Below are 27,493 nucleotides of genomic sequence, written 5' to 3'. Positions count from 1 at the left end.
TACCTAAACACTCTCAGACCATGAGAAACCAGATTCTCTGGTCTGATGAAACCAAGATTGAACTCTTTAGCCTGAATACCAAGCGTCACGTCTGGAGGAAACCTGGCACCATCCCTACGGTGAAGCATGGTGGTGGCAGCATCATGCTGTGGGGATGTTTTTCAGTGGCAGGGACTGGGAGGCTAGTCAGGATCGAGGCAAAGATGAACGGAGCAAAGTACAGAGAGATCCCTGATGAAAACCTGCGCCAGAGCACTCAGGACCTCAGACTGGGGTGAAGGTTCACCTTCCAACAGGACAACGACCCTAAGCACACAGCCAAGACAACGCAGGAGTGGCTTCGGGACACGTCTCTGAATGTCCTTGAGTGGCCCAGCCCGATCAAACATCTCTGGAGAGACCTGAAAATAGCTGTGGAGCAACGCTCCCCATCCAACCTGACAGAGTTTGAGAGGATCTGCAGAGAAGAATTGTAGAAACTCCCCAAATACAGGTGTGCCAAGCTTGTAGCGTCATACCCAAGAAGACTTGAGGCTGTAATCACTGCTAAAGGTGCTTCACCAAAGTACTTAGTAAAGGGTCTGAATACTTATGTAAATGTGATATTTCAGTGTTTTATTTTTTATAAATTAGCAAACATTTCTAAAAACCTGTTTTTGCTTTGACATTATGGGGTATTGTGTGTAGATTGATGAGGGAAAAAACTATTTAATCCATTTTAGAATAAGGCTTTAACCTAACAAAATGTGTAAAAAGTCAAGGGATCTGAATACTTTCCGAAGGCACTGCTTTCCGAAGGCACTGTTTGTATATCTTTCTGTTATGAGGTCACAGCTGCCGACATCTGACACCATTTGGCTAATAGCTAAATATTTATGTTTTTGTTGTTAAAGCTAACAGTCAAATTTAACCTACGGTTATAAAGCCTTCCTTATGTTAGATGCTGATATTAGTTGATGGCATTTGACGTGTTTTTGATATAGCACTTGTTATTTCGTTTTTGACATCTGTTATGTGTTGTCTATGACAGCCTAAATAGAGAGGTAGAATACTGGGGGCTATAGGTGAAGTATTACAGTTTCAGACTGGCTTCCATTTGAACTCAGACCCAGTGCTGTGCTGCAGTCAGAATGTGAGGAACCCAAATTATTAAATCAGTTTTACAGGCTCCATTAGCCCGTTTACAGCTTTATACAGTGGGGGGAAAAAAGTATTTAGTCAGCCACCAATTGTGCAAGTTCTCCCACTTAAAAAGATGAGAGAGGCCTGTAATTTTCATCATAGGTACACGTCAACTATGACAGTCAAAATGAGATTTTTTTTCTCCAGAAAATCACATTGTAGGATTTTTTATGAATTTATTTGCAAATTAAGGTGGAAAATAAGTATTTGGTCAATAACAAAAGTTTCTCAATACTTTGTTATATACCCTTTGTTGGCAATGACACAGGTCAAACGTTTTCTGTAAGTCTTCACAAGGTTTTCACACACTGTTGCTGGTATTTTGGCCCATTCCTCCATGCAGATCTCCTCTAGAGCAGTGATGTTTTGGGGCTGTCGCTGGGCAACACAGACTTTCAACTCCCCTCCAAAGATTTTCTATGGGGTTGAGATCTGGAGACTGGCTAGGCCACTCCAGGACCTTGAAATGCTTCTTACGAAGCCACTCCTTCGTTGCCCGGGTGGTGTGTTTGGGATCATTGTCATGCTGAAAGACCCAGCCACGTTTCATCTTCAATGCCCTTGCTGATGGAAGGAGGTTTTCACTCAAAATCTCACGATACATGGCCCCATTCATTCTTTCCTTTACACGGATCAGTTGTCCTGGTCCCTTTGCAGAAAAAACAGCCCCAAAGCATGATGTTTCCACCCCCATGCTTCACAGTAGGTATGGTGTTCTTTGGATGCAACTCAGCATTCTTTGTCCTCCAAACACGACGAGTTGAGTTTTTACCAAAAAGTTCTATTTTGGTTTCATCTGACCATATGACATTCTCCCAATCCTCTTCTGGATCATCCAAATGCACTCTAGCAAACTTCAGACGGGCCTGGACATGTACTGGCTTAAGCAGGGGGACACGTCTGGCACTGCAGGATTTGAGTCCCTGGCGGCGTAGTGTGTTACTGATGGTAGGCTTTGTTACTTTGGTCCCAGCTCTCTGCAGGTCATTCACTAGGTCCCCCCGTGTGGTTCTGGGATTTTTGCTCACCATTCTTGTGATCATTTTGACCCCATGGGGTGAGATCTTGCGTGGAGCCCCAGATCGAGGGAGATTATCAGTGGTCTTGTATATCTTCCATTTCCTAATAATTGCTCCCACAGTTGATTTCTTCAAACCAAGCTGCTTACCTATTGCAGATTCAGTCTTCCCAGCCTGGTGCAGGTCTACAATTTTGTTTCTGGTGTCCTTTGACAGCTCTTTGGTCTTGGCCATAGCGGAGTTTGGAGTGTGACTGTTTGAGGTTGTGGACAGGTGTCTTTTATACTGATAACAAGTTCAAACAGGTGCCATTAATACAGGTAACTAGTGGAGGACAGAGGAGCCTCTTAAAGAAGTTGTTACAGGTCTGTGAGAGCCAGAAATCTTGCTTGTTTGTAGGTGACCGAATACTTATTTTCCACCATAATTTGCAAATAAATTCATTAAAAATCCTACAATGTGATTTTCTGGAAAAAAAAATCTCAATTTGTCTGTCATAGTTGCCGTGTACCTATGATGAAAATTACAGGCCTCTCTCATCTTTTTAAGTGGGAGAACTTGCACAATTGGTGGCTGACTAAATACTTTTTTCCCCACTGTACAGACTGAGCTGCCATAGAGGACCGTGACCTATAAATTAGCAAGATAGCTCCTCAAATGGTCCTAAAAGTTGGCCCCACTTGCAGAGAAAGTCATTTTAATTTGAGTGCTTTGCTGTTTTAATTTCGGTTCAGAGAGTTCACGCAAGGTTTTTAACAATGCCTTCATACAGTGTGAGCTTCACAAAACTGCCTTTTGGTTTTCACGTTCAGCCAGTACTCAGCAGTGTGCCAGGTCAGCTACACATACAAATGGTTTGAGGACATTATTGGTGATATATTGTGTTACTGTATGCACCACTTACTGTAGAAAGAAAACAAACTAGTGAAGACACCCAAAGAAATTGTGCCAGTAACCTTAGTTGACATGGGAAGCAAATGATATCCAATGGTGTTTCTCCTTTGATTTTGGGAGGATTCCAAATTTTTCCTGTCTTGAGTTTACACGTGCATCTCTAGCTTCCTGTGTAAGACATATTTAGGGGTTGCCTAATTGGAAGCGGGGGGGTTCCACTGTGTATGACACTGATGGGTGATTTGAAGGAGTCAGGTGCAGGGGGGTAAATCACAGAATACAGAGTTTATTCCAGAATACAAAGTTACGCAGAATAGCGTCAAACAGTCCAGTGTGCAAAACAGGCGCACTGGAACAAAACAGGCACACGGGGAAAATATACCCCGGCAATACAAAATACATGTAGCTCAACCGAGCTACTCTCTCCTCACATTAAACAATCACCCACAAGGACAAGGGGGCAGAGGGAACACTTATACATGTACTAATGAGGGGATAAGAACCAGGTGTGTGTAATAGACAAGACAAAACAAATGGAATGATGAGATGTGATGTGGCAGTGGCTAGAAGGCCGGTGACGACGAGCGCCGAAGCCTGCCCGAACAAGGAGAGGAGGCAGCTTCGGAGGAAGTCGTGACAGACACCCTCAGGGAGTTCCAGGAAGTTAGGGAATTCTCTGTGATGATCATGGTAAGTAAGAGGAGGAAGAGGATATAAATTTATGTTTAATAATGGTAGAGTTGTGTAGCGTTTCATGCTCAAGGCTCTCCCACACACGTAACCCTCAGGGCTAGACCTGGTCCTGGACCTGCCTTTCTTTTCACTAGCTCCATCGCAAATGATTCCATATTGTCTGTGTAGTGCACTACTACGGATGGTCAGGGGGCCAGAACATAATTACAAATAATTTGTAGACTGCAAATTGACCTCAAGAATCCCAAACAGATATAATATTTGACATTTCAAACCTTGCTGACATTTGTGACCGACCGACTCTTATGTAGCAAAATTTGAAATTGTGTTTTTTACATTGAATAAAAGTAGAGACTCAGAGCTAGAAAATTGTATATCATAAACTACAGTTGAGGAACAATTGGAAAGTAATTCTGTTTTGAAAGTTGATAAACTTGTAACCTCACTTTTGAGAAAATGGCCTTTGAATGTTTTGGTACCTACTGGAGAGCTCTTCTCTGTCTACACCCATTCAGCATCGTTCACACCCTCTTAAGTTTTAGCCCCACCCATCCCTTTAAGGGTGGATCCGAGAGTTCTGTCCTAACAACAGCAGTCAAGCACCCAAGCTAACTGGCTAACGTTGGCTAGCTTGCTAGCTACTTCCAGACACAAATGAGAGAACAGCTCACTGACCATTTTGCTCGCCCTAGCAGAGCTGGTTAGGCTGTTTTTATGTTATCCATAGCGTTGGTGACTGCAACTGTGCTGCTGGCAACAATTTATGCTTTTTTGCCAGCGTTTACTGACACCGGTTGTTGAGCGTTCGTAAATTCATCAGTTATTCTGCGCTCTGGCACACTCAGATGAGCGTGCTCTGAAATCGGAGTAGATAGCCAGAGCGAATTTACCAGCTACGTCTATCAACAGTTGTCGCAGTGACATTCTATTGAAATGGTTACTTGCATAGTGGAGTCTTTTGTTAAGACATGTAGCTAGCTAGCTAAACAATGAACCATAATCCCAACTCTTGATGTTACTACCCTGAATGAATCTGCAGGTAGTTAACCAACCAGGTTCAATGTTAGCTAGCTAACATTAGGCTATAACTAGCAAAGCAAATTGCTCTGAGATACGAATAATATTACTACACAGATCACACACGTAATGTTATCTAGCTGACCTAACAACAGCAGTCAAGCACCCAAGCTAACTGGCTAACGTTGGATAGCTTGCTAGCTACTTCCAGACGCAAATGAGAGAACATCTCACTGACCATTTTACTCGACCTATTGAAATGGATACTTGCATAGTGGAGTCTTTTGTTAAGACATGTAGCTAGCTAGCTAAGCAATTAACCATAATCCCAACTCATGACATTACTACCCTGCATGAATCTGCAGGTAGCTAACCAACCAGGTTCAATGTTAGCTAGCTAGCTAACATTAGGCTATAACTAGCAAAGCAAATGGCTCTGAGATACAAATAATATTCCTACACAGATCATACACGTAACGTTAGCTAGCGAGCCAGCCAGTTAACGTTAGCTAGCTAGCTAACAGTACACTTTAACTTGAAATGAAAACTAATTTCTGTCAAAATTAGAAACATGTGATATCTGAAAATGTAGCTAGCTAGACTATCTTACCCATATACATCATGGATGGACGCTTCTCCCTGTCACAGATGCCATGGTTGCCCTTAGTTTGATTGATTCCACTGATTTCAAAACTCGGTCCTCCAGAAAGTGGAGAGCAACACTTATACAGTTCTACTACGCAATATATATATTTTTTAAGCCACCGTTAGACAGGATTACCTACACATACTGACCAGCTCAAATGGACAGAAACGTTCTACATGGCAGACCAATCCAAACTCATCTCTCGGCATGTCCAGCCCACTCATTATCTCAGCCAATCATGGCTAGCGGGAAGGTTGCTGTCTTTTTCTGTGGCTAAACCAACTAGGCTCATAATTTAACAATTGTATTCGTATGTACAGATGGCATACAAGTTTGTTATTAAGGCACATGAAAGTTCACATGTTCCAGAAGCCATTTCTGCCAAAAAACGCATTTTGATTAAAAAAAAAGTTTACCTTCAAATGGCTCTCCTGTGAAGTAGTGACCCGCGACATACACCTAGTTTCCTGAAACTAGTCACATTTGTATACGATCGCATACTGTATATCTCTCTATTATGTGTGGGAATACGTTGGAACTGATTTCCAAAATTAAAATCACTTGGAGCTGATTTACTGGTGTATTTTTGTTGTTGTTGTGGTATATATTTTTATTAAAGTTTTACAAAATGTACATCAATGTAAGTACAAAGATTTTACCATATCCCAACCACCCTCCCTCCCTTCCTCCACACAACACATCCACCCAACCCCCCCCAGTCCCTTCCCTACCTCTCCGCCCTACCTCACCCCAACCACCCACCCCAATCATCCCATATACCCAATCCACCCCACACCCTCCCTCAGTTCGGTCCTAGAAAACAAAAATTCTACAGAGATATCACAACAAATAAACAAACAAACAAGAATACAAGGGGAAAAAATTGTCTCGCATACCAACAACGAAATACAGATTGAAGATACAAAAAGTGGAGCAACAAAAACAGAAATAAATAAAGTATCAGTAAACCTTAGACAAACTTGCTTGGACTGGATAGCATTATATTGATGACTGTACCTTTTATGTAATGACTACTGGGAATACCTACTGGGAAACCTTAAAGCATCTCATCAGAGGGGAGCCTCTGCAAGCCATTGAAGTATGATATAAATGGTTGCCATTTTCTAACAAATGTATAATTGGAACCCCTAAGAGAACACTTTATTTTCTTAAGCTTTAGGAAGAACATTACATTGTTGAGCCATTGAGAAGTAGAGGGGGGCTGAGCAGACTTCCACTGGAGAATAATTATACGTTGAGCTAATAAGGATGTAAAAGCAACAATATCGGCATGTTTGGGGTCCAAGGAGAACAAGTATTCTGGAATACCAAAAACAGCTATCAAAGGACATGGCTGCAGGGTAATTTCAAGCACCTCAGATAAAAATTTAAAAATAGAATCCCAGTAATTTTGTAGTTTAGATCATTGAATGAACATGTGACTACGGTCACATGGTGAGACATGACATCTATAACACTCATCATTTACATTTTGATTTATTTCAGACAATCTGGATTTGGAAAAATGCACTCTATATAAAACCTTACATTTTATGAGACCAAGATGAGCACAAGATGTAGTGGAGAGTACTCTATCAATCGCCTCATCCCACCACTCCTGTGTAAATTCAACACCCATTTCCCATTCCCAAGCAGATTTAGTTGTGTTGGTGGAGTGTTTGTCCAATGACACAATACACAGATAGATCTGAGAAATGACTGCTTTCTGTCGAGGTAATAGTCAATATGCCATCCTAGGGTTGGCAAGGGGGTGGAGCAGGGAAGCAAGACAATTTGGAGGAGACACAATGCCTGATTGGGAAAACAATAAAATAATCAATTTACATATAAGTCTTGGAAGGACTTAATAACTTTCCTTGTCCAGTAAGATAAATTATTATCTATTAGGGAAGCGGGGAATAAGTGATTATTATCAATAGGACCCATAGTAGATGCAGAGGAGAATTTAAAATGCAGTCGAAACTGGTACCAAATCTGGTGTGGGGAAAAAAAAGTGTGGAAAGCACTACAGGATTGCCAGTATAGCGAGAGGGGCATGCTGGGAGAGAAGAGCAAAGTAAAGCAGGAAGAGAAGCAGAAATACAAGAATGTGCTTCTAGGTGGCACCATGGGTTATCTGGAGCATGGAATCAGAATGGCAATTTCTGAAAGTTGGCTGCTCAGTAATAGTATAAGAATTTGGGTAGTGCAAGCCCTCCACTAAACTTGCATCTACTGACTCTAGGAACCTTTCCTCCCCAGATAAATCTGGTAACAGCCTGATTGATTGACTTTAAAAAACACTTTGGTAAAAACAATGGGATATATTGAAATAGATAAAGGAATTTGGGTAAACTGTTCATTTTTACAGCATTAATCGTTCCTATAAGTGATAGTGGTAAGCTACCCCCATCTCTAAAAATCTGCTTTCATTTGCAGAAGGAGGGGAGCAAAGTTTTCAGAAAAAATAGCATGTAATGAATGAGTTACGTTCACTCCAAGGTATTTGAAACCAAAGCTGAAAAGGCAAGTCTGTCTGCTGGAGCTGTAGCGCTGCTGGATTGATAGGGTAGCACTCACTTTTCTGGAGATTCAGCTTGTAACCGGAGGAGCCAAAGTTCTCCAGAATAGAAAGGATAGAAGGTAAACAGGTTACAGGGTTATTTACATAGAGTAGCAAATCATCTGCATATAATGATAACCTATGTTCAACTCCTTCCTGTGTTACACCTTGGAAAGAGGAGGATGCCCGTAAAGCTACTGCAAGGGGCTCAATGGCGACGGCAAATGATAAAGGGGACAGTGGGCAGCCTTGGCGTGTCCCACGTTCCAGGGCAAAACAATCATTGGTACAGACACTGGCCTGGGGAGATGTATACAAGAGACAGATCCATGAGCTAAATTTGTCCCCAAATCAAAAAAAATTAAGAACAGCAAATAGGTACTCCCATTCAATTCTGTCGAATGCCTTCTCTGCGTCTAGGGAGATTACCACCTCAGCGGAGTTGGAGAATAGTTTAGAATAAATAATGTTAAACAGCATCCAAATATTAAAAAATTAATATCTGTCCTTTATAAAAACCAGTTTGTTCCTGTGATATGAGTCCTTGTAAGACTACTTCCAGACGCCTCGCTATCACCTTCGCCTAAATGAAGAACAGGAAGTGGGATCTTCCCCTTCTTAAGGAGAAGCGCTATTGAAGCTTGTGTTAGGGTAGGTGGCAGCGAGCCACATTCAAGTGACTCATTATACATAGATAAAAGTAAAGGGGCTAACTTGGTATGGAATTTCTTAAAGAACTCAGTTGGAAACCCATCAGGCCCTGGAACCTTGCTTCTCTGCATTGACTTGATAGACTGAATAACTTCTTCAAGGCTGAGAGGAGAATCAAGGTCATCTGTAGTTTCAGCCTCAACTGTGGGAGTCTCCAGTTCACCCAAAATGTAGTCCTATTGGCAGTATCTGATGGAAATTCAGACGTTTACAGGGAGGAATAGAAAGATTTGAAGGTGTCATTGATCCCCGTAGGGACAGAAATCAAGCTACAGTGAGGGAAAAAAGTATTTGATCCTCTGCTGATTTTGTACATTTGCCCACTGACAAAGACATGATCAGTCTATAATTTTAATGGTAGGTTTATTTGAACAGTGAGAGACAGTAAAAAATCCAGAAAAACACATGTCAAAAATGTTATAAATTGATTTGCATTTTATTGAGGGAAATAAGTATTTGACCCCTCTGCAAAACATGACTTAGTACTTGGTGGCAAAACCCTTGTTGGCAATCACAAAGGTCAGACATTTCTTGTAGTTGGCCACCAGGTTTCAGGAGGGATTTTGTTCCACTCCTCTTTGCAGAGCTTCTCCAAGTCATTAAGGTTTCGAGGCTGACGTTTGGCAACTCGAACCTTCAGCTCCCTCCACAGATTTTCTATGGGATTAAGGTCTGGAGACTGGCTAGGCCACTCCAACACCTTAATGTGCTTCTTCTTGAGCCACTCCTTTGTTGCCTTGGCTATGTGTTTTGGGTCATTGTCATGTTGGAATACCCATCCACGACCCATTTTCAATGCCCTGGCTGAGGGAAGGAGGTTCTCACCCAAGATTTGACGAAACATGGCCCCGTCCATCGTCCCTTTGATGCGGTGAAGTTGTCCTGTCCCCTTAGCAGAAAAACACCCGCAAAGCATAATGTTTCCACCTCCATGTTTGACGGTGGTGATGGTGTTCTTGGGGTCATAGGCAGCATTCCTCCTCCTCCAAACACGGCGAGTTGAGTTGATGCCAAAGAGCTCGATTTTGGTCTCATTTGACCACAACACTTTCACCCAGTTCTCCTCTGAATCATTCAGATGTTCATTGGCAAACTTCAGACGGGCCTGTATATGTGCTTTCTTCAGCAGGGGGACCTTGCGGGCGCTGCAGGATTTCAGTCCTTCACGGCGTAGTGTGTTACCAATTGTTTTCTTGGTGACTATGGTCCCAGCTGCCTTGAGATCATTGACAAGATCCTCCTGTGTAGTTCTGGGCTGATTCCTCACCGTTCTCATGATCATTGCAACTCCACGAGGTGAGATCTTGCATGGAGCCCCAGGCCGAGGGAGATTGACAGTTCTTTTGTGTTTCTTCCATTTGCGAATAATTGCACCAACTGTTGTCACCTTCTCACCAAGCTGCTTGGCGATGGTCTTGTAGCCCATTCCAGCCTTGTGTAGGTCTACAATCTTGTCCCTGACATCCTTGGAGAGCTCTTTGGTCTCTGCCATGGTGGAGAGTTTGGAATCTGATTGATTGATTGCTTCTGTGGACAGGTGTCTTTTATACAAGTAACAAGCTGAGATTAGGAGCACTCTCTTTAAGAGTGTGCTCCTAATCTCAGCTCGTTACCTGTATAAAAGACACCTGGGAGCCAGAAATCTTTCTGATTGAGAGGGGGTCAAATACTTATTTCCCTCATTAAAATGCAAATCAATTTATAACATTTTTGACATGCGTTTTCTGGATTTTGTTGTTGTTATTCTGTCTCTCACTGTTCAAATAAACCTACCATTAAAATTATAGACTGATCATTTCTTTGTCAGTGGGCAAACGTTCAAAATCAGCATGGGATCAAATACTTTTTTCCCTCACTGTATGAGAGGAATCTTTAATTTGGGGAATCAGACGGGTAGCAGCGCTGCATTTTAGTTGATGTGCGAGCAGAAGACTTGCCCTGTCGCCATGTTCATAGTAGGTACCACGTGATTGCAAAAGTAACCGTTCTGCATCTGTAGTGGACAAGAGATTAAATTCAGATTGTAAGTTCAAACGTTGCTTATATAGCTCTGGAGATGGCGTCAGGACATATTGATGGTCTAAGTCAAGGATGGCTTTAGAGAGTTCTTCTAGTTTAGCTTTCCGAGTTTTGTTTAAATGAGAAGAATAATAAATAATTTATCCTCTAAGATAGGCTTTAAGTGATTCCCATAAGAGAGAATGAGAGGTTGAGCTTGTCTGATTTGAACCAATTAAATTATCAATAGAAGTGGAGATAATGTTACAGAAGTCGGCATTAGACAGGAGAAGATCATTGCATCTCCAGAGAGAAGTAAGAGTTTGTCCTGATAGGACTATATCGAGGGCTAAAGCTCCATTGTCAGAAATTACAATGGGTAACTATTCAGAAGAGGTGACATTTGGAAGTAACTTATGATCAATAAAGAAATAGTCAAACAAGAAAAATAATGGTGTACATGTGAAAAAAAATAATACTCTCTTGCCTGGGGATTCTGAAATCTCCAGGGATCTGTACACCCATTCTGAACCATAAAATCTGAGAAGGACTTTGACATAGGAGGAGGAGACATAGTTCTGGGGTTGGAGCGGTCTAAAGCCGGGCTAATAACACAATTCAGATCCCCGCCAAATATCAAAAGATGGGTGTTCAGAGAAGGGATCTTTTCCCCAGCAACCTATTGGCAAATTCAACATCATCAAAATTGGGAGCATATACATTAACCAATACTACAGGTGTGTGCCAAATGGTGCCAGTTATGATTAAATATCTCCTATTACTGTCTGAAATAACATTAGTTGTAGAGAAATGTATTATTTTACTAACCAAAATTGCAACCCCTCTGGCTTTGGAGTTAAATGGAAAACCTGACTGAACCTGGAGTTTTGTAGCCTTGAGTGATCTTTAATCCGTAAATGAGTCTCTTGTAAAAATACCACATCTGCTTTTAGCTTTTTCAAATGGGAGAAGACCCTTGACCTCTTGACATGATTATTCATTGTCTTAGTATTCCAAGACAAAAACTATAGGATTAGGCCTACCTATTCCAATATTACTATTATTAGCGTTGTTAGCCATCTAAAATATTGAAAGGAAAAAGGTGTGAAAACAGACCAAGCATTTGCAAAGATAACAGAGAAAACTGATGAAAAAAGCAAAATAATAATAATAATTCAATTTTTAAAAAAGGTCACTCCCCCTCCCCTCCCACCCAAACCCAAAGTCTCCTTCCCCAGCGAATGGAGACAGCAGGTTGAAGTTTGCGCAGCTTTGGTGCATAGAAACAGAAAAACTTCCTATCCTAATGCGGAGAGACTCCATAGCAGGAGTCGTGAAATTCATTTGAAAAGGTATTCACAAAATGGTAAAGTAGGTCAACAGATAACCAAAACAAAGACAGAAAACCGCATAACAGTAAAACGGAACTGTCCTGACTCAGGGAGTCTTCAATCAGTGCAACACGTACAATGTGTCTTAAGGATGGCCAAATAAGTGTCCCGCAGTATGTTCCCCTGTTACAAAAAAGTAAAGGGGCCGAGTGTCTGTACATGTACGAATGATCAATAGGGCGTACTAAAGTGGTGAAAAGTCCTTCAGTAAGTATCTAGACGAAAAAACTAAAAAAAGGAAACCTCTGCAAAAGCCTGGAATTGTAGCCATGCATTACTACGCAAGCCATCTAGCTAAATGAAAAGGACCTCCCAAACATCAACAACCACACAAGACAGTATTAGTCATTTTTATCAGAGTTCAATAGTGTTTCTGCAGAGTAGAAAAGGAATGGCAACATGGGGAAAAAGGCCCTGCCATAAAAATCTAAACATGCCTTCGACTTGGAGTGTATCCTAGGCTATGCATGCTACCTGGCAAAAGAGTAGGTCATAGATCCAAGATACGGCTCAGAAGTGACTGTCGAACCAATGCTGGGCGTCCTTGTGGGAGTCGAACTGTAGCTTCCCCCTGGCATGTTCAACGTGGAGACGAGCAGGGAAGCGGAGTGAGAATTTCATTTTCTTCTCATGAAGGTTGCATTTCACATCGAGGAATTTAGCTATTTTCTTGTTGACACTCGAGCTGAGGTCAGGAAAGATGAACACCTTGCGTCTGCCGAAGCGTAGCTGGTCTCTGCCCTGCCTCTGGAGAATGTGCTCCTTATCACAGTAGTGGTGAAAACCGACAACAAACACTCTAGGCTTGGAGTTGTCGTCAACGCCCGCTGGGGAGGGGCCAATGCGGTGGGCTCTGTCCAGTTTCGGGGGTGATGGAACGATGGCCGGACCCAGCACCTCCGCTAAGAAGTCTGACATGAACTTAACTGAGTCCCCTCCTTCAAGTTTCTCTGGTATACCAACAACCCGAAGATTGCAATGGCGAGAACGGGATTCCAGGTCATCGGTCTTGTCAATCAGCTTTTGGTTTTCAGAGCTCAGACCGGCGACCATTTTCTCAAGGGCTACTATGCGGTCTCTCTAGTCACACAGGTCATGTTCAAAGCCGTCAAGTCGGCGGCCTTGTTCATCCGCAGCGGCTCAGACACCATCCAGGACGGTCGAGAAGGGGGCCAGAGCAGCATCGATGGCAGTTTTGAGCTGAGTGGCAATGGTAGCTGTAATTTCCGAGACCAGAACCTTTCTGAAGATCTGTGGGGAGTGTGACCGCATGAGACTCTGTAACGGTTGGACTGGAGTCGGTGCCAATACCATTCACGTTTGCCATCGCGGTTGAAATGTTAGGTACAGGTCTTCTGCTCCTCAGGTCGTGTGACATTTGAATCAAAAAGGTAACTTACGAACGCATCAATCAAATCTGATATGTAAGAAAGTGGAATGCAAAGTACAAATTAGGTTAAATTAACGAATGCGTAGGAGCCTCGTCCACAAGCTTCTTCTCCATTCACATGCTAAACCGGAAGTCTTGCTGGTGTTTTTACAGTATTTTATGTCCAGCAATAAAAATAAAATATATACTGTATATATTTGTTTTGCTCCGAAAACTTGGGGGGCCAAATAAAATCACACGTGGGCCAAATTCGGCCTGCGGGCTACCAGTTGGGGAATCCTGGCATATAGTATCAGTGATAAACTCTTCTCAAGGGAATACTTTTCTAAGTGAGATTTACAGTTTGCATACTGTACCTCTTTGGATGTGTTTAAACCTCTTCCAGACTTTGGGAAAACCCCTCTGCATTTGCTCTACCAACTGAAGAGGCACAATAGAGATCTATGATTTCTCAGACAAGGAGATGTTGTCTATGTAGCTTTGCACAATGTTGGCATATCCTCACACTTTGACATCATGCTCTGCTTTTTTCTAAGTTCCAACTGAAGTACTTATCAATCAGTTTTGTTTGCCATTTGAGGAGAAGCAGTGAGATAGACCTATTTTAGCCCTGTGTGGTTCAACCCCAGACTTGGAATTTCCGGGGAAAACCCCCCCCCACTGAGCCCAATGAAATTCATGGTAAAGCACGGGCTTGGAGAGCCCTCGTCGCGTTGGATGAAACATGCCTGTCTGTAAATCTCTCTCTCAACCTTCATCTCTCTCCATCCTCACCAACCTGTTGTGCGAAAAGAAGGGACAAAGAGGAGATCTGGTTTGTTTTTGTCATATTTCTGTGATATCACTTGAACTGTTATACTAGCGTGTCCTATCAGGTCAGGCCAGATTCGTTGCAGAGCACGTCTTGAAAACCGCTTCGCTCCACTCGTCTAGTCCCACAGGAATAAGGCTAGTATGCATAGTTTGAGGAGGAGGATGGATATTTCAGGTGAAAAGGGAATGAAATCTACAGTACAGACTGTACATCATACAGTCAGGCAGAAGTACAAACTCAAGCTGAGTGGTGCCACTGTCTCAGATTCTGCAGTGGAAGCTGATTTATTTTGTATCGGAGTAACATTTTTGGTTTTCTCTGGTGTGTGTGTCAATATATGTCTGTGTTTGGTTTAACTTGATTTCTTACCTTACATCTCTGTCTCTGTGAAGAGGAGCTTGTCCTAAACTGAGAAACTTTGCACAGAAAAAGTTATCTGTTTTTATCGGTCTCTGTATCACACATCTGTGTGTGAGACTGTTTTCGATAGCATCTAACTGGCTGAATTATGGAGAGAGTTGGACGAGAATCTTCTACATTTGCAATCAGCTCAGTACCTTCCGAGTTTCTGCCATGACCTAAAATGTTTGTGGTAAACTTGAAGTACATTCAGTAGGATTTAGTGCAGACTAGAATTAGGCTGACTCAATGGAATCCTTATCCCACTCATTTGTACTGGGGTGTGGTGGACATTTTAGGACATCCTCTGCCTCATGCCTCACCCCTCCTTAATTAAGTCAATTGTAAACTCTCCTTGAAGCATGAGGCTGAGGCATGATGATTAACTCAAGGAGGGTTGTTGATTGACTCAAGGAGGGTGAGTTTTGAGGCTGATGGTGTCCGAAAATGTACACACTGATCTCCATCCACAGTGAAACATGTTTGCTCAGCCGTGGGCCACTCATGCAGTGACCCATTGAACTGGCATGCCTGGACTGTCATTGCATTTGATAGGCTTTAGTCAGTTGTTTTTAAAGTGTTATTTTTATTTTTATTTTTTAACCTTTATTTAACTAGGCAAGTCAGTTAAGAACAAATTCTTATTTACAATGACGGCCTACACCAGCCAAACCCGGACGATGCTGGGCCAATTGTGCACGGCCCTATGGGACTCCCAATCACGGCCTGTTGTGATACAGCCTGGAATCGAACCAGGGGGTCTGTAGTGACGCCTCAAGCACTGAGATGCAGTGCCTTAGACCGCTGCACCACTCGGGAACCCTTTCATCCCATCCATGTTGGTTTGTACGGTAAAATTGCATGTCATCCAACGATATGGGTTGTATAAAAAAATATCTGACATGTTTTTTTATTTGGATGGGAAAGTTTAAAGGGGAAGTGTCTCATATTTTAAAGGGAAACATTTCAGCTTACATTCATTTTGAAGGTTATATACCTGTGCTTCTGTTTCACATGTAAGTCACAGGCTATGTGTAGAGCAGAGACAGGATGAGGATCAGTGCTTTTTCAATTCAAACACATAATACTGCGGGCAATGCTCTCAGAGAGCATGGTGAAGCATACTGGCGAAGGAAATGGTCAAATACAACAACAAAAAAATTGCCATATAAATAAGCAAAATGTCTCTTTAAGTTCCACTTGATTATTTGTCATCAATCAGCCAAGACAAAAGACACAATGATATGATGTTCTTCAGTATATGATTAAAGTTTCAGAATAGAGCAGTCTGGTTAAATAGCAATGACTCACTGACCACCATTCTATAACTATTTTCACAGAAGTCAACTGAGGAGAGACCACAGACAACCCAGTCCAGTAACTCGGTTGTAACAGTCAGCTACTCTGAGTAAGTATTTATCAAAAATGGCAGAAACAATGTGTTTTTGTGCAAATACGTTTTAAAGGGACCCTACAGTATTTTCAATGTCTCGTTTCTTCAAACTCTTCAGATGTTCACCATATTTCTCTCCAAATTATTTTATGCTCATGTTTTCCCTTTTGGCTCCACTGCTGTGGAGAATGAGAGGCCAAAACAGCTATTTACCAGCCCAAGTCAATGGTAGACCTATGCTATGTCGATCCTATTGAATTATTGAACACTATTTACCAAGAGAGTTTTCATCTATATTTTTCATAGCTGTCTATTTACCACCACAAACCAATGCTGGCATTAAGATTGCACTGAATGAGCTGTATAAGGCCATAAGTGAACAGGAAAACGCTCATCCAGAGGCAGCGCTCCTAGTGGCCGGGGACTTTAATGCAGGGAAACTTAAATCAGTTCTACCCAATTTCTACCAGAATGTTAAATGTGCAACCAGAGGAAAAAACAACTCTAGACCACCTTTACTCCACACACAGAGACGCATACAAAGCTCTCCCTCGCCCTCCATTTGGCAAATTTGACCATAACTCTATCCTCCTGCTTATAAGCAAAAACTAAAGCAGGAAGCACCAGTGACTCGGTTAATAAAGAAGTGGTCAGATGACGCAGATGCTAAGCTACAGGACTGTTTTGCTAGCACAGACTGGAACATGTTCCGGGATTCTTCAGATAGCATTGAGGAGTACACCACATCAGTCACTGGCTTCATCAATAAGTGCATCGATGACGTCGTCCCTACAGTGACCATACGTACATAGCCCAACCAGAAGCCATGGATTACAGGCAACATCCGCACTGAGCTAAAGGGTAGAGCTGCCGCTTTCAAGGAGCTGGACGCTTATAAGAAACCCCGCAATGCCCTCCGACGAACCATCAAACAGGCAAAGAGTCAGTACAGGACTAAGATTGAATCGTACTACACCGGCTCTGACGCTCGTCGGATGTGGCAGGGCTTGAAAACTATTACAGACTACAAAGGGAAGCACAGCCGCGAGCTGCCCAGTGACACAAGACTTCCAGACGAGGCTAAACCACTTCTATGCTCGCTCGAGGCAAGCAACACTGAAGCATGCATGAGAGCACCAGCTGTTCCGGATGACTATGTGATCACGCTCTCCGTAGCCAATGTGAGTAAGACTTTTAAGCAGGTCAACATTCACAAGGCCGCAGGGCCAGACGGATTACCAGGACATGTACTCCGAGCATGCGCTGACCAACTGGCAAGTGTCTTCACTGACATTTTCAACATGTCCCTGACTGAGTTTGTAATACCAACATGTTTCAAGCAGACCACCATAGTCCCCGGGCCCAAGGACACTAAGATAACCTGCCTAAATGACTACCGACCCGTAGCACTGACGTCGGTAGCCATGAAGTGCTTTGAAAGGCTGGTCATGGCTCACATCAACACCATTATCCCAGAAACACTAGACCCACTCCAATTTGCATACCGCCCCAACAGATCCACAGATGATGCAATCTCTATTGCACTCCACACTGCCCTTTCCCACCTGGACAAAAGGAACACCTACGTGATTATGCTATTCATTGACTACAGCTCAGCATTCAACACCATAGAGCCCTCAAAGCTCATCACTAAGCTAAGGACCCTGGGACTAAAAATCTCCCTCTGCAACTGGATCCTGGACTTCCTGACTGTCCGCCCCCATGTGGTAAGGGTAGGTAACAACACATCTGCCACACTGATCCTTAACACGGGGGCCCCTCAGGGGTGCGTGCTCAGTCCCCTCCTGTACTCCCTGTTCACCCATGACTGCATGGCCAGGCACGATTCCAACACCATCATTAAGTTTGGCGATGACACAACAGTGGTAGGCCTGATCACCGACAACGTTGAGACAGCCTATAGGGAGGAGGTCAGAGACCTGGCTGTGTGGTGCCAGGATAACAACCTCTTCCTCAACGTGACCAAGACAAAGGGATGATTGTGGACTACAGGAAAAAAAATAGGACTGAGCATGCCCCCATTCTCATCGACGGACTGTAGTGGAACAGGTTGAGAGCTTCAAGTTCCTTGGTGTCCACATCACCAACGAACTATCATGTTCCAAACACACCAAGACAGTCGTGAAGAGGACACGACAAAGCCTATTCCCCCTCAGGAGACTGAAAAGATTTGGCATGGGTCCTCAGATCCTCAAAAAATTCTACAGCTGCACCATCGAGAGCATCCTGACTGGTTGCATCACCGCCTGGTATGGCAACTGCTCGGCCTCCGACCGCAAGGCACTACAGAGGGTAGTGTGTACGGCCCAGTTCATCACTGGGGCCAAGCTTCCTGCCATCCAGGACCTCTATACCAGGCGGTGTCAGAGGAAGGCCCTAAAAATTGTCAAAGACTCCGCCACCCTAGTCATAGACTGTTCTCTCTGCTACCGCACGGCAAGCGGTACCGGAGTGCCAAGTCTAGGTCCAAAAGACTTCTCAACAGCTTCTACCCCCAAGCCATAAGACTCCTGAACAGCTAATCATGGCTACCCAAACTAGTTGCACTGCTCCACCACCCCAACCCCCACCCCATCTTTTTACGCTGCTGCTACTCTGTTAATTATTTATGCATAGTCACTTTAACTCTACCCACATGTACATATTACCTCAACTACCTCAACTAGCCGGTGCCCCCTCTGCACCGGTACCCCCCTGTATATATAGCCTCCCTACTGTTATTTTATTTTACTTCTGCTCTTTTTTTCTCAACACTTTTTTGTTGTTGTTTTATTTTACTTTTTTTTATTAAAAAATAAATGCATCGTTGGTTAAGGGCTGTAAGTAAGCATTTCACTGTAATGTCTACACCTGTTGTATTCGGCGCATGTGCCCAATACAATTTGATTTGATTTGATTTGAAGATGCACCCCACACATACAACTTTTGTTACACTTTGAGCTAGAAGTGGGAAGATGTTTCTCTAGATTCAAGAGGGGAACTTGGAGTACTATTATTAGATGACTTATTCCCTTAAACATATTAATAGCATGGTAATAACTTTGTAATAATGTTTAATGTAAAGGAGGTGTTGATTTTAGATACAGTAAATTTAGTTACAGTAAATGTAGTTACAGTAAATTTAGTTACAGTAATTTCATCAAGATCTTCTAGGTCTCTGACTTTTGAAATTCACTGCTGACATACAGCAGGCTGTAGTCATAAATATTGTCAGACTCTCTTTAAGATGTCAACTAACTTTAATTACATATCAGATTTCTATTATGTTAGATTTAGTTTTGACATGTCATGTAGTGTATTTCACTGCCACCTCTCTCTCTCTTTCAGCAGACCAAGAAGTGAGGTTCTGGTGTACTACTCACGCCATCAAAGCTACAGCGACTTCTTCGATTAGTTAAATCGACGAGGCGACACTTTCTATATGGTGTCCTTTCGCAGGGTGAGTCACTCCATGCATATTCCATAGCATATTACATAGAAGCAGGCAACCATGTGTCCTTCTGGTTGTGACAATGTGCTGATCGCAAGGCCAAATGGAATTCTGGTCTGTAACTGTTTCATGACACAGTTTTGCCTTCACCAAGTCTTCAACGGATGAAACTGCTGAGTAGGGAAGAAATGGAATCATGAAGCGGTTGTGAAACAATTTTGAAGTGCATACTGAGCACTAATCCAGGGCACCAACTTTTAGTCTTAATTGAAGACAGAAAGTCCCAAATGAAAAAGAAGATGGTGTTTTGAAGCTAAGGGAAATATTTGTTTTTCTTTCCTTTCCTCTTTTACCTCCGAAATGCATGAATGAATGAGGATTGAAAAATGGCCGGTGCTGCTGATTAAATATGTAAATTGGTTTTCAATCATCACACATGAGCATATGTAATGCATTTATATGTGATTTGTAACTTTAACAGTGTACAGTTAGTGATTCACCAATTGGCCTTGACACGAGTTTCATTCGTGTGTTTGATGTAGGCCTAATGGATTCTGAGGTAGCACATTCGGATGGAATTTTATGGCTTTCAGACACCTAAGGCGTGTAGACCGTATGAAATCGGCATACAAATTCAATTATCTAGAACAATAAAGAATATCCTTGATGCTGTTCTTATATTCCTTTTATTCTGTGTGGTGTTTTGACTGAAATGACCGATGGTGTCCGTTTCTTGTTAAGCTACAGTGAGGGAAAAAAGTATTTGATCCCCTGCTGATTTTGTACGTTTGCCCACTGACAAAGACATGATCAGTCTATAATTTTAATGGTAGGTTTATTTGAACAGTGAGAGACAGAATAACAACAAAAAAATCCAGAAAAATGCATGTCAAAAATGTTATAAATTGATTTGCATTTTAATGAGGGAAATAAGTATTTGACCCCCTCTCAATCAGAAAGATTTCTGGCTCCCAGGTGTCTTTTATAGAGGTAACGAGCTGAGATTAGGAGCACACACTTAAAGGGAGTTCTCCTAATCTCAGTTTGTTACCTGTATAAAAGACACCTGTCCACAGAAGCAATCAATCAATCAGACAGAATAACAACAAAAATATCCAGAAAAACGCATGTCAAAAATGTTATAAATTGATTTGCATTTTAATGAGGGAAATAAGTATTTGACCCCTCTGCAAAACATGACTTAGTACTTGGTGGCAAAACCCTTGTTAGCAATCACAAAGGTCAGACGTTTCTTGTAGTTGGCCACCAGGTTTGCACACATCTCAGGAGGGATTTTGTCCCAGTCCTCTTTGCAGATCCTCTCCAAGTCATTAAGGTTTCGAGGCTGAGGTTTGGCAACTCGAACCTTCAGCTCCCTCCACAGATTTTCTATGGGATTAAGGTCTGGAGACTGGCTAGGCCACTCCAACACCTTAATGTGCTTCTTCTTGAGCCACTCCTTTGTTGCCTTGGCCGTGTGTTTTGGGTCATTGTCATGCTGGAATACCCATCCACGACCCATTTTCAATGCCCTGGCTAAGGGAAGGAGGTTCTCACCCAAGATTTGACGGTACATGGCCCCGTCCATCATCCCTTTGATGAGGTGAAGTTGTCCTGTCCCCTTAGCAGAAAAACACCCCCAAAGCATAATGTTTCCACCTCCATGTTTGACGGTGGGGGTGGTGTTCTTGGGGTCATAGGCAGCATTCCTCCTCCTCCAAACACGGCGAGTTGAGTTGATGCCAAAGAGCTCGATTTTGGTCTCATCTGACCACAACACTTTCACCCAGTTCTCCTCTGAATCATTCAGATGTCCATTGGCAAACTTCAGACGGTCCTGTATATGTGCTTTCTTGAGCAGGGGGACCTTGTGGGCGCTGCAGGATTTCAGTCCTTCACGGCGTAGTGTGTTACCAATTGTTTTCTTGGTGACTATGGTCCCAGCTGCCTTGAGATCAGTGAAAAGATCCTCCCGTGTAGTTCTGGGCTGATTCCTCACCGTTCTCATGATCATTGCAACTCCACGAGGTGAGATCTTGCATGGAGCCCCAGGCCGACGGAGATTGACAGTTCTTTTGTGTTTCTTCCATTTGCGAATAATCGCACCAACTGTTGTCACCTTCTCACCAAGCTGCTTGGCAATGGTCTTGTAGCCCATTCCAGCCTTGCGTAGGTCTACAATCTTGTCCCTGAGATCCTTGGAGAGCTCTTTGGTATTGGCCATGGTGGAGAGTTTGGAATCTGATTGATTGATTGCTTCTGTGGACAGGTGTCTTTTATACAGGTAACAAACTGAGATTAGGAGCACTCCCTTTAAGAGTGTGCTCCTAATCTCAGCTCGTTACCTCTATAAAAGACACTTGGGAGCCAGAAATCTTTCTGATTGAGAGGGGGTCAAATACTTATTTCCCTCATTAAAATGCAAATCAATTTATAACATTTTTGACATGCATTTTTCTGGATTTTTTTGTTGTTATTCTGTCTCTCACTGTTCAAATAAACCTACCATTAAAATTATAGACTGATCATTTCTTTGTCAGTGGGCAAACGTACAAAATCAGCAGGGGATCAAATATTTTTTCCCTCACTGTACCAGATTGGAATTTCACTGCCATTTCTATTTGATGTAGCCTAACCACTGAGAATCTTTTGATGTATTGATTGAGCACATTTTCCTTCCGTCCCACACATCTTGAAATATTTTCTCTGGTAAATTGGAATGATGTAGTGAAACATCTCCAATACATTAAAGCGGACATTTTAATAACATTCACACCTGTTTATCGGCAACCTCTGCCAGGAAAGTGTTTTCGATGACGAAAATGCATACCTCCGTTTTCATAAAAGACCCACCAACTGTAAACTATGAGATCCTTATATATTTCATTCCTTCTCCTCTGATATGTCTCCAGACATTCCTTTAGACATTTGATGGAGCGTTTTATACACTTCTGAGGCTTTGTGAAAGCATTCTCATGATGCTAATCGGCTGAATCCCTTCTTAGTTGTGTCTCTGTTTCACTGAGAAGGCTTTCATTCTCATTCTCAACCAGCAAGAGAAGGACTGACTGTCTTATTTCATTGCACCCCTAACAGGCCTTACACCGCCCCATTAATTTAGCCATCTATTCAGACAGCCCCTCTGAAGTCTTCGGTCTGATTTTCAACGTTATTCCAACCTGATGACTGGTCAGGAGAGTTAGCAGGGACCATTCTCTCTGATGGCTTGCCAACATCTGTCTTGTGAGAACCTGAGAGAGAGAGATAGAAAGAGAGAGAGAAAGAAAGAGAGGGAAAGTGAGCTCTGATCGCAATCTCTCCACTCAATTAATTCGGACTGTCAACTCCAAGGGGCCACTCTTCAGCTCTTTTGTGTGCCCATCAGCTCTGCTCTCTGAGGGCCAGATATTGATAGTTACCGGAGTGTAACTCCAGTTCTATGAGTGGAGTGGAGCCCCATCGAGGAGCTCTGCTCCTATTGGTTTACCCACTGCCCTAAGGCAGCATCAGCCTGAGACAAAATTATGCACACACCTGCAGCCAATAGGAGTACAGGTGTCCCTATATGAGAGGACGCTTCCCCTCAATCAGCCTCCCGAGATATTTATCTTCAGCGAGACTAGAGAGGGTCAGCAGGGCCTTAAGTCCTATGACAAATGTACCCTCTAAATACACCTCCGCTGTGTTCAACCAGGATCTCAGCGATCACTGCCTTATTGCCTGCGTCCGTAATGGGTCCGCGATCAAACGACCACCCCTCATCACTGTCAAACGCTCCCTAAAACACTTTAGCGAGCAGGCCTTTCTAATTGACCTGGCCCGGGTATCCTGGATGGATATTGACCTCATTCCGTCAGTAGAGGATGCCTGGTTGTTCTTTAAAAGTGCTTTCCTCTCAATCTTAAATAAGCATGCCCCATTCAAAAAATTCAGAACTAAGAACAGATATAGTCCCTGGTTTTCCTCAGACTTGACTGCCCTTGACCAGCACAAAAACATCCTGTGGCGTACTGCATTAGCATCGAACAGCCCCCGCGATATGCAACTTTTTAGGGAAGTCAGGAACCAATATACACAATCAGTTAGGAAAGCAAAGGCTAGCTTTTTCAAACAGAAATTTGCATCCTGTAGCACTAACTCCAAAAAGTTTTGGGACACTGTAAAGTCCATGGAAAATAAGAGCACCTCCTCCCAACTGCCCACTGCACTGAGGCTAGGAAACACTGTCACCACCAATAAATTTACAATAATCGAGAATTTCAATAAGCATTTTGCTACGGCTGGCCATGCTTTCCACCTGGCTACCACTACCCCAGCCACCAGCTCTGCACCCTCCGCTGCAACTTGGCCATGCCCCCCCGCGCTTCTCCTTCACACAAATTCAGACAGCTGATGTTCTGAAAGAGCTAAAAAATCTGGACCCCTACAAATCAGCTGGGCTAGACAATCTGGACCCTTTCTTTCTAAAATTAGCCGCCGAAATTGTCGCAACCCCTATTACTAGCCTGTTCAACCTCTCTTTCGCAACGTCTGAGATCCCCAGAGATTGGAAAGCTGCCGCGGTCATCCCCCTCTTCAAAGGGGGTGACACTCTAGATCCAAACTGTTATAGACCTATATCCATCCTGCCCTGCCTTTCGAAAGTATTTGAAAGCCAAGTTAACAAACAGATCACCGACCATTTAGAATCCCACCGTACCTTCTCCGCTATGCAATCCGGTTTCCGAGCTGGTCATGGGTGCACCTCAGCCACGCTCAAGGTCCTAAACGGTATTATAAACACGATCGATAAAAGGCAGTACTGCGCAGCCGTCTTCATCGACCTGGCCAAGGCTTTCGACTCTGTCAACCACCGCATTCTTATTGGCAGACTAAATAGCCTTGGTTTCTCTAATGACTGCCTCGCCTGGTTCACCAACTACTTCTCAGATAAAGTTCAATGTGTCAAATCGGAGGGCCTGTTGTCTGGACCTCTGGCCGTCTCTATGGGGGTGCCACAGGATTCAATTCTCGGGCCGACTCTATTCTCTGTGTATATCAATGATGTCGCTCTTGCTGCTGGTGACGCTCGGATCCACCTCTATGTGGACGACACCATTTTGTATACATCTGGCCCTTCATTGGACACTGTGTTAACAAACCTCCAAACGAGCTTCAACGCCATACAACACTCCTTCCGTAGCCTCCAACTGCTCTTAAACACTAGTAAAACTAAATGAATGCTCTTCAACCGAACGCTGCTTGCACCCGCCCACCCGACTAGAATCACTACTCTCGGCGGGTCTGACCTAGAGTATGTGGACAACTACAAATACCTAGGTGTCTGGTTAGACTGTAAACTCTCCTTCCAGACTCACATTAAGCATCTCCAATCAAAAGTTAGATCTAGAATCGGCTTCCTATTTCGCAAAACAAAGCCTCCTTCACTCATGCTGCCAAACATGCCCTCGTAAAACTGACTATCCTACCGATCCTTGACTTCGGCGATGTCATTTACAAAATAGCCTCCAACACCCTACTCAGCAAATTGGATGTAGTCTATCACAGTGCCATCCGTTTTGTCACCAAAGCCCCATATACTACCCACCATTGTGACATGTACGCTCTTGTTGGCTGGCCCTCACTACATATTCGTCGCCAAACCCACTGGCTCCAGGTCATCTATAAATCACTGCTAGGCAAATCCCCGTCTTATCTTAGCTCACTGGTCACCATAGCAACACCGACCCGTAGTCAGGTATATCTCACTGGACATCCCCAAAGCCAACACCTCCTTTGGCCTCCATTCCTTACAGTTCTCTGCTGCCAATGACTGGAACGAACTGCAAAAATCTCTGAAGCTGGAGACTCTTATCTCCTTCACTAACTTTAAGCGCCAGTTGTCAGAGCAACTTACCGATCACTGCACCTGTACACAGCCTTTCTGAAATTATCCCACCCAACTACCTCATCCCCATATTGTTATTTATTTTGCTAATTTGCACCCCAGTATCTCTATTTGCACATCATCTTTTGCACATCTATCATTCCAGTGTTATACGAAATTGTAACTATTTTGCACTATGGCCTACTTACTGCCTTATCTCCATAACTTATTACATTCGCACACACTGTATATATATTTTCTGTTGTATTTTTGACTTTATGTTTTGTTTACCCCATATGTAACTCTGTGTTGTTGTTTTTATCGCACTGCTTTGCTTTATCTTGGCCAGGTCGCAGTTGTAAATGAGAACTTGTTCTCAACTGGCTTACCTGGTTAAATAACGGTGAAATAAAAAAATAAAAAAATGGGGCTCCGCTCCACTCATAGAACTGGAGTTACACTCCGGTAACTATCGTTCTATATCGTGGAGCTCCGCCCCATAGGGGAGCTCTGCTCCTATTGGTTTAAGGCGGAGCGAAACGCTCCAAAATGTACTCCCTGCCGAGCCCAACACTTCCCATCAAAATGAAAAGGTCAGGCCTAGCAATGGCTGCAACCAAGTCCCTCAGTACTGCAACCACTGTATCACAATACAAAGTGTCACAATATACTGCGTCATCGGTTAAAACCCGCCCCACCTAGTCCAATGGTAACACCAATGACTAGTGGGCAGATCACCAGAATACGAGCCATACTAATCTGTACTAGCAGATAGATGGTACCTCAATATCCTGTTAAAATAACACAGACCACTAATGGAATGACACAAAGTGTCACTCTACATTGTGTACACAGTAGCCCGCCCCACTCAATCGATGGAACTCCAAAGATTAGTGGGCAGATCCCAGAACATGATTCATACTAATCTGAACAATCAGATAGATGACGTCACATTCCATCAAAATTGTCATGACCGGTCTATAAGTACTGTAACCAAGGTTAGTACTATTATGCCTCATCATTCCGCCACAACCCAGTTATTCACTGGTGGGCAGATCAATACATGCCTTCTACTATACTGAACATGTCAGTCAGGAGTGATGTTAAAATATGTCCTTCTATCAGAAGCGGACCTGAAAGAGACCTGTCTCTTGAGTCCTGCATTCCTCTCTCTTACCTCAAGTCCTCCCCTCAGCCACGCTGAGTACAGACTGAGCCAAAGAGTTAGAAGACATATCCAAGAGATAGAACCGGATAAATGGAGACGGTGATGACCACGACGCCGCTGCACAGATATCCTCTACCCCTGTTCCTCTGAAAAGGGCAGTAGAAGCCGCTACTCCACAAGTGGAGTGGGCTCTTATACCCTGAGGCAATTGTCACCCCGCTGCCTCATAAGCTGTCTCAATGCCTTCACAAAGCCAATGAGACAGACGCTGTTTTGAAAGCGGTCTACCTAGTGCAGCCGCACCGTGACACACAAACAGCTGAGGCGATGACCTAATCGCTGCTGTGCGCTCAACATAACACGCCAAAGCGCGCACTGGGCACAGGCGATGGAGCCTTTCCTCACTGGAACATTTCCCACAGCTCCACGGTCTGTGATCTATATGAGCTCTTAATAACCTTCGGCACAAATGCCGGGTTAGGACCTAACACCGCTCTGCTCAGATCGCCATTAATGGCAAGGCAGTCAGGTCTCGTCGAAAGAGCACACAAATCACTAATACGCTTAGCAGTAGTCAAAGCGAGCAACAGTGCCGTCTTCATAGACAGCATCTTGAGGGTATTTGATTCAATGGTTCGAACAGCGATTTACATAGCGCTTCGAGTACCAAAGCCAAATCCCACTGAGGAAGCGTGGCTCAAGGTGTTGGCCTAAGCCGCCGCGTTCCTAACAAGAAACGTTTCACTAGAGGGTGGCTGAAGACAGTGTCTCTGCCAAACCCCTCGTGACAAGCTGAAATCGCCGCTGCAAACACCTTAATGGTGGCGGGCGATCGCTGCTTATCAAGCATAAACTGCAGGAAAGAGAGAACAAACACTCTCAACCTGACAGTTCATGG

General features: G+C 43.4%; 1 protein-coding gene across 1 annotated transcript in view; it reads left to right on the top strand.

The window, feature by feature from the left end:
• The window catches only part of LOC121580812 (cyclic AMP-dependent transcription factor ATF-6 alpha-like), a 39,044-nt gene extending 18,805 nt beyond the window's left edge, over positions 1-20,239 (top strand). The window contains exons 7-8 of the mRNA XM_041895862.1: positions 16,058-16,125; positions 19,459-20,239. Coding sequence (XP_041751796.1) covers positions 16,058-16,125; positions 19,459-19,525 — 135 coding nt within the window. The 3' untranslated portion in view covers positions 19,526-20,239. The remainder of the gene's footprint in view (positions 1-16,057; positions 16,126-19,458) is intronic.
• The last annotated feature ends 7,254 nt before the right edge of the window (positions 20,240-27,493 follow it).

The sequence above is a fragment of the Coregonus clupeaformis genome, chromosome 14 (genome assembly GCF_020615455.1).
Source record: "Coregonus clupeaformis isolate EN_2021a chromosome 14, ASM2061545v1, whole genome shotgun sequence".
NCBI lineage: Eukaryota > Metazoa > Chordata > Actinopteri > Salmoniformes > Salmonidae > Coregonus > Coregonus clupeaformis.
Note: the sequence above shows the minus strand (reverse complement) of the source record. Positions and strands in the feature narration are given on the sequence as shown.